The sequence below is a fragment of the Pelophylax lessonae genome (genome assembly GCF_965119305.1).
Source record: "Pelophylax lessonae genome assembly, chromosome: 2".
NCBI lineage: Eukaryota > Metazoa > Chordata > Amphibia > Anura > Ranidae > Pelophylax > Pelophylax lessonae.
The window spans coordinates 399,157,146-399,165,241 of record NC_138769.1 but is presented as its reverse complement, the minus strand read 5'-3'; the positions used below and the strand labels follow the sequence as shown (position 1 = coordinate 399,165,241).

The 8,096-nt window shown below is 41.2% G+C and overlaps 1 protein-coding gene across 1 annotated transcript; it reads right to left on the bottom strand.

Annotated features, from left to right (window-relative positions):
- Positions 1 to 617: 617 nt before the first annotated feature.
- On the bottom strand, positions 618 to 5,931 carry LOC309548129 (uncharacterized protein; the record flags this gene model as incomplete). The annotated part of the gene is made up of 3 exons (XM_082248094.1): positions 5,842 to 5,931; positions 3,777 to 3,888; positions 618 to 768 (listed from the first exon to the last, which is right to left on the bottom strand). The coding sequence occupies exons 1-3, from the start codon at positions 5,903 to 5,905 to the stop codon at positions 618 to 620; spliced, it is 327 nt and encodes a 108-aa protein (XP_082104220.1). The 5' UTR covers positions 5,906 to 5,931.
- Positions 5,932 to 8,096: the final 2,165 nt, after the last annotated feature.

The following is an 8,096-nucleotide window of genomic DNA, read 5'->3' as shown; positions in this document are numbered from 1 at the left end:
CGCAATTGTCAGTTAAAGTAATGCACTGCCGAATTGCAAAAAAATGGCCTGGTCATTAAGGGGGAAAATCTTCTGGCCCAGAAGTGGTTAGTACAGCGACTTCTCCCGAGCTCCTCAGTGTTTTTTTTTTTGTTAACCCAGCGGGTTGAACGAAAAAAAAAAAAAAAACAAATAGTGTATACTAGACATTGCCCTTCCCTACTACATCCAAAAGGTAAAAAAAAAATAGCTTGACATAAATTTTAACCTGAGCGCACGCAAATTTGTGGCCTCTCAGCGGATGGGCCTTGGCGCCGAGCAGCCGCATATTTGGGTGCATTGGTGCACATAGCGCTGTGCCGAGAGTGTGCGCTCTTGGTCGGGAGCTTTCCAACCATGTGACCGCTGTGACAGCCAATCGCGGCAGTCACATGATTATAAGTCCTGCCTACCGGTATTCTAAACCTCTTAAAGGGCCGGCAGCCGCCAGCTTCAAGGGGTTAAGATAAGCATACTGTAGATGCGTATTCAATAATGTAATAAGAAAACAATACACAAAGTAAAAATGACTATTGTAAAAAAAAACTACCAGCGTTTTTTTGTTCATACTGATTTACAAAACTCTGATAAGATGATAATTATTTAGGGACTCCTTCTATGAAAGGAGTTATTCCTTTATGAGTTCCTTCCTTGTGTTTGTTGTAGGTTTCAATAGCCTTGATAACATGACTCTTTTGAGCATTTGCACAAAGTTTCCTCTCCTTCTGTGTGTTATCTTTGATGCGCACTCTGAAAGAGAAACATATAAATATTACATGGATGTCGTCATTCTTTAAGTACAAGACTGCCTGAGCAATTAAAAGACCATTAAATATGCACTAAGGCAAGTAAAAGCATTTGTGCAGAAAGGATGCATTGGACGTGAAATGACATATTTTGTGGTTTCACATCCTATTGCTGTATGTTAGCTGCAATTTTGGCAAGTAGACCACAAAAGTGGTGATTCGTTGTTTTATGCTGCAGTAGGAAGTCAGCTTTGTAATGGAAATGGTCATTTCCCTCTACACTAGCTTTGTTTTCTTAAAGCTCCAAGCAAAACTTTTCTGGACAGGACAGCGGTGGGTTGGAGCCTCGGATGGGTGTTTATTCATTTCTGTGACCCTAATGGGAATCCCTAAAGGACAGGAAGAGATGGGAAATCTCCACAATGGGGACAAAATTACATTTTGTGTGGAGCGACAACAGGTCAGAACGGCTGTTTGTGCCTTCCTATTCTGGCTTCACAGGGTCGGAAAATTTCCAATGGTGATCTCAGAATGGTCATTTTAACTCACTTACTAAAAGTAGACAGTGGAAGTCTGGGAAGAACTTCTGCTAGTTAGCAGTCAGTTTTCTCATGCATTTATTATTGCTTGAAGTGCATGTAAACCCTAGCGATTAACTTTTCACCCTTTTAATCTGTTAACCACTTCTGGACCAGAAGGTTCTGCCCCCCTTAATGACCAGGCTACTTTTTGCGATTCGGCACTGCGTTATTTTAACTGACAATTGCGTGGTAAAATGGATGTCCTTTTTTCCCCCACAAATAGAGCTTTCTTTTGGTGGTATTTGATCACAGACAAACAAAAATTGAGCGACAATTCTGAAAAAAAAAAACAGTATTTTTCACATTCTGCTATATATATATATATATATATATATATATATATATATACATACATACATACATACATACATATATATATATATATATATATATATATATATATATATATATATATATATATATATATATTCTGCCACCCCAAAAAAAATTAAAAATCAATTTTTTCATCCTTTTAGGCCTATTTGTATTCTACATATTTTTGGTAAAAAAAATCCCAATAAGCGTACTTTGATTGGTTTGCGCAAAGGTTATCGTATCTACAACTAGGCGAAATATTTATGTCATTTTTACTTATTTATTTATTTATTTATTACTAGTAATGGCAGCGATCTGCGAATTTTAGCAGGACTGCGACATTGCCGCGGACAGACCCCCTAACTGACATTTTTGGGGGGACCAGTGACATTACTACAGTAATGCACTGTGACTGTACTAATGACACTGGCAGGGAAGGGGTTAACCTAGGGGTGAACCAAGGGTTAATTGTGGGCCTAGGGGAGTGTTTTCTAACTGTGGGGGGAGGGACTTGTGATATGATCACAGAGACCTGTGATCCTATATAGGAGGATCACAGGCGCTCTGTGATCATTCCAGAGAGAACAACGATCTGCTGTGTTTACAACAACTGACCGGTGTTCTCTCTCAGCAGGGAGCGATCGTGGGTCCCTGGCGGGAATCAGTGTAGCAGGTTCCGTGAATAGGCATCCCCACTAACTAGTGGCGGCGGGAGCGCGCCGCCAGCAGTGCGCGCTCGCCCCCAAGATGGCTCCCACGGATCGCTGTACAGGTACGGCGATTCGCGCAGCCGGGCCAGCCTGCCGCAGTATATAAGCAGCGGGTGGTCAGCAAGTGGTTAAACATACCATCGAGAGTGTTTTGTTGTATCTGTTGTAACAAGTGCAAAAAAATAGGCTGATCTTTCTAGAAGTGCTCTCCTGTGTACTCTGTACTCTGCAATGCTTTTTCAAGCACCCCTCATGTTATGTAAAAGAAGCAAAAGGTTGTGGTAACTGAATTAGTTTTCCTTTTTTCAGACTTTATTTTCTTTATTTTCACCTGTTGATCCTGTCAAAAAAACACTTCCTGTCCCAGGGTGGCAACCCTGTCCTGTATTTATTTTATTTTAGTCATTTTGCCAACCTAGGAAAGGATATTTTTCAGGACTACAGAATCAACAGGTGAAAATAAAGAAAATAATGTCTGAAAAAAAGGAAAACAAATTCAGTTACCACATCTGAGGACTAATAAGCTGCAATATATAAAATGTTTGTTCTTAGATTTGGCTACAGTTTAAAGTGATTGTAAAGCTTTATTTATTTATTTATTGTTATATTTTATTATTTTTAATAATATTATTTTTTCATTAAAATAACAAACATGTTATTACCTGCTCTGTGCAGTGGTTTTGCACAGAGTGACCCGGATCATCCTCTTCTCGGGTCCCACGCCGGCGCTCCTGGCTCCTCCCTCCTGTCAGGGGTCTGCACAGCAAGCAGCTTGTTATGGGGGCCCCAGAGCCAAACTGCTGCTCTGGGTGGCCATTCAGATGCCGAACCACAGTTTGGCCCTGCCCTCTACATCTCCTGATTGGCTCACTGGCTGTGATTGACAGCAGCAGGAGCCAATGGAATGCATGAAGGTAACAAAAAAAACCTTGTGTCTTTACAACCACTTTAATTAACACTACATGGTGTCACTGAAAGGTTTACAGATCCACATTTTCAGCCAATCAGTTTAAAGGGTTAGTTTACCTTTTCAGGCAAAAAACAAAGGTGAACTAACACCGTACACCCTGCCCACCCCCCTGGCCCCTGTACTTATCGCCCACATAGCTGGTGCAGTGATCCAGGGATTTGAAATCCCCACTCTTCACCCTCTTCTTTCAGAAGCATTTGTGGGATAGATCAGAGTAATTCTCTGTGCCAGTGCTGACCAATCAGAATCACTGTGATCTGTCCTGGAAGCACTGCAGAAAGAAGAGGGAGAAGCATAGGAAATTAACATTTCTGGACCATTGCACCTGCTAAATGGGCACTGACAGCTCATTAACCATGGAGGCAAGTATTTTCTGAAAAGGTCAGTTTGGCGTTATTAAGAATTATTAAGGAATTTAGCAAAAGACCATACTCACATAAATGCCTTGCGTTTACAAATGTCATCTGTTTCAGTATAGCTGAGGATGCTGTTCCAGTTCAGCCTGTTCACGTTTGGCACACAACATTCTTTGTAAATGTAACTTTTAACTAGAAAAAAAAAAAAAAAACATAAATCTTAGATGGGCTCTTCTAGTGACCACAGAATATGCATGTACGTACTTTTCCTGTTGTCTGTCAAAAAATCTGCTAAAGAGTATGTAAACCCAACATTTCATATTCCTTGTATGTGCCTGCTGTACCATGTACTTGTATGAAAACATATCCTGCTCTCTTTATTTTAATTCCTTTGTGCAAAATCCCTGGTGTTCCTGCCAGCCCCTCTGCTTTGCTATTAAAAACTAACCACACTAGGCATGAGAGCACAGCGTGATCAGTTCTCTAGCTATGCTGAAAACTCAGCCTGCTTTCTTCTAATGATCAGACTTGTTCTGACATGCCCCCCCCCCTCCCCCCAGCGCAGTCATTCACTGGGAGGATCAGTGTGCTTAATTTTCCAAAGAATTGTGGGAAAAAATTACAATTTCAAAAAAATTACAACTTCAATGCCTATACTATATACCCTGGGCTGTCTACTTTCCAAAATGGGGTAACTTGGGGGGTATTTTTACAGTCTTGACATGTTAGGGCCTCAAGAAATTAGATTAGTCGTCAGTACATCAGGTGTGATTAATTTTCACTGATTGGTACCATAGCTTCTAGACTCTATTTCACACAGACCAAATAAAATACCCTGATTTGGGTTTTTTGTTTTTTACCAAAGAAATGTAGCAGTATAAATTTTGGTCTAAATTTATGAAGAGAAATTTTTGCAAAATTGTACAACAGAAACAAAGAAAAATGTTTGGTTTTTTTTTGAAAATTTTCAGTTTTTTTCATTTGAAGCGCAAAAAATAAACACCCCAGTGGTGAATAAATACCAGAAAAGAAAGCTCTATTTGAGTAAAAAAAATGATTAAAATTTTCATTTGGCTATAGTGTTGCATGACCGCGTCATTGTCATTCAAATTGTAAGAGCGCTGAAAGGTGAAAATTGGCCTGGGAAGGAAGGGGGTCAAAGTGCCCAGTATTGAGGTGGTTAAAGAGTAATCTGTTAAGAATTAACCTCCCTGGCGGTATTCCCCAGTGTGGCTCGGGGGGGGGGGATTTCACTGCCATAAGCTGTAGCCCCGAGCCACACTTGGGGTACCACCAGGGGGCATCACTGGATCCTTGTAGAGGGATACTTACCTTATCACCGGGATCCAGCGATGTGTCCCTTCAGCATATGGCGGCCGGTTCTTCCGCCCGATGCTTGTGAGCCCCGGCTTCCGTCTCCTGCGACGTGACGCTCGCAGGGGGGTGGAACTGGCGGCAAATTTGAAAAGTAAAAAACACAAACACACTGATTTCATTACAAAATAAAATAAATTGATATTAGTTTGCCCCCCAATGCCCTTTCCTGCAGTTTTACTGTACTTTATATATATATATACAGTATGCACACATATATATATATACATGTATATGTATATATATATATATATATATAGATATACACGTATATCTATATATATATATATATATATGTGTATACACACACACATACATATATATATAAAATATATGTATACGTATATATATATATATATATATATATATATATATATATATATATGTATGTGTATATATATATATATATATATATATATACTTTAACTTATTTATAGTCATTTATTATATTATCATTTTTGATATTTAGTGTTTCAAACTTTATCATACCCGAGATGTTATAAAGAAGAACGCACAGTAAAAAAAAATCATATGTAAATAGTTGGTTTGGGCTGCTCATTCTTAAGAATTACATGCAAAATAATGGTACCGCTTTCAGCACCTAAAATCAGAAAGAATCATACCGCCAGGGAGGTTAAAGTAACTGATAAAATTAAAATGTAAAACTATTTCCCCAAGTAAACTATTGTCAACATTAAAAAATAGTGGTCCTTTTTTACACACACTGAGATAAAATAAACAGTATAAAAGACAGTATAGTAAGCCACTTACATATGGTAGTGCAGGAAGCCTCTAATGCTAGTAGTACAAGTGCAGCAAAACAGACAGTTCTCATGGTGAATGAAGTGCTGACCCCTGAGAGTAATTGACTATCTAATAGACATTTGTCTGGCATTTTATACTTTTCCTCAAGATGTAGGAAGAGTGTAATGGGGATATTGTAAAGGATGTTATATTAATAGCTGTCATTTGCAGCTACTTGTGCGTGGGAGGAAAAAAAGCAGTAGGTTTCTGTGGTAGAACAAATGCTCACAAATAGATTTGGAGAATAGGTTTGTAAATTAAGTAACTGTATGATGTCACTTTGGAAGTGACCATTACGTACACAGAAGGAAGTCTATAAGGCATCGGAACTCATACTGTAGGTGAGAAATGTCCATGACTCAACTCTACATTGTGTAATAATATATCAGAGTTTTTAATGAGCCACAATATGTTTATCTACAAATTTATTCTACAATTTTACAAAGTCAGTTCAATCACTCTTAAAGCTGGACTATTGACAGATAAAAGACACAAAGTAATGCAGCTTTGACATAAATAAAACATATTTAAAGTCTATCTAGATGTAGCACCCTCCTAGGTAGGTGCTAGGAAAACCTATAAAGGGGGCCCTGCCTGCTTATCAGGGGGGGGCTGATTGTTCAGCTAGGCTGTCATGTGTTTCCAGGTATGCCTGTTGAGCTTGGGGAGTCTTCCCACTGTGTCCAATGAGGGCTCTTATTGGACAGTGGAGGAAACCTGGCCAATAGCACACCCAGTGCTATTGTATCTATCCCAGAGGGCAGAATCTGCCACAATGCATTCTGGGAAGGGGTATTATGTCTGAGGGGAGCACATGACAGGGTGTCTTTGGCGGGAAGCAGAGTCCCAGGAGGAGGGTGACGGCTGTCTCTCCTCCTGTCAGCGTTAGTGAAGGTGTCCTTGGCGGTCGGCCTGAAGGACAGAAGGTTGAGCTGAGCTGCAGAGAGGGATCCATTGTGCTGAGGACCGAGTGGAACTGCTGGGGCAGAAGTTTCCAGGAAAGCAGTGTAGTGAGTACCGTAAACTGCCCAGGGGGTCTACCTAGGATAGGGGAGCACTCCAGAAGGTCAGAGGGATCCAGGAGCCAGCTAACCAGTAGAGGGGGCTGGGAAAGGGGGTGCCAGTGCTTAAAGCGGAGTTCCGGGCACAAAAACAATTTTTTTTTGTGCCCCTCCGCTAGGTAGAGCTCACCTGAAAACGAATTGGATAGTTATTTTTATTTTTTTTGTTTACTCACCTTTTTATTGAAGATCGTAAATACTCACCTATGACTGCTTCCTCCTCCAGCGCCGAGGCTCACCCCGTCACTTCCTGCCTCGCGATGATTCCTGGGAGCTAAACGTCATAGCTCCCAGGAATCAATGCAACGGCACCGGCCCCGCTCGTCATTTCCGGGCGACGCCGCATTCCCCTGCTAAACAGCTTCTGGGCATGCCCAGAAGCTGTTTAGGAATGCGGCGCCGCACCGGAAGTGACGAGAGGGGCCGGTGCAGTGCATTCTGGGACACGAAGACGTGGAAGAAGACAGAGAAGAGGACCGCGCCGGCTTCAGCTGCCCACAACAGAGATGGAAACGCTGTGGAAGAAATTTTCTAAGTAAGTATTTCTTCTAAAAGGTAAGTGCGAACCGGGACAGATCAGAGGCTAGCCATTGTGGAATGTGCTAGCCCTGACTGTCCCGGGGGTATGTTCATCAAAAAATCATTTCTGTGCCCGGAACTCCGCTTTAAGCCCTGAAGATAAGTGTGTGTGAAAGAGGGTGCCGGTGTGGGCCCTAAAGTGTTAAGCAATGCAGCAGTCTTATAAGTAGCTACCTCAGTGAAGAGGGGTAAAGGAAACTTTAACTAGGAATTTGTGCCACATGAAAGTGTCAGAAGTCAGTTCAGTGTTAACAGACAGCAAGTCAGCGTTAACCAGCGTCAACTGGCGTTGACTGGCATCCAGCCAGCGTCAAGTCAGCGATAATAGGCGTTTTTCATTTGTCCCACTTATATTGTGTATAGTTGAGCCAGAGGAGTATCCCACTCATCCCTTCTCCCATCCAAGTTCACAATAAACATAAAAACCCAAAGATACTGGACTGTTCCTTGTCTCAGTGCTCACATTTGGAGAACATGCTTAAATGTGCTGTTGTTAGCGGTAACCCAGGTGGATCCATAACCAGCAAAACGGCTGGGAATCCTGCTACATAAACTTAAAAGCAAACATTTATATTGCAGCTT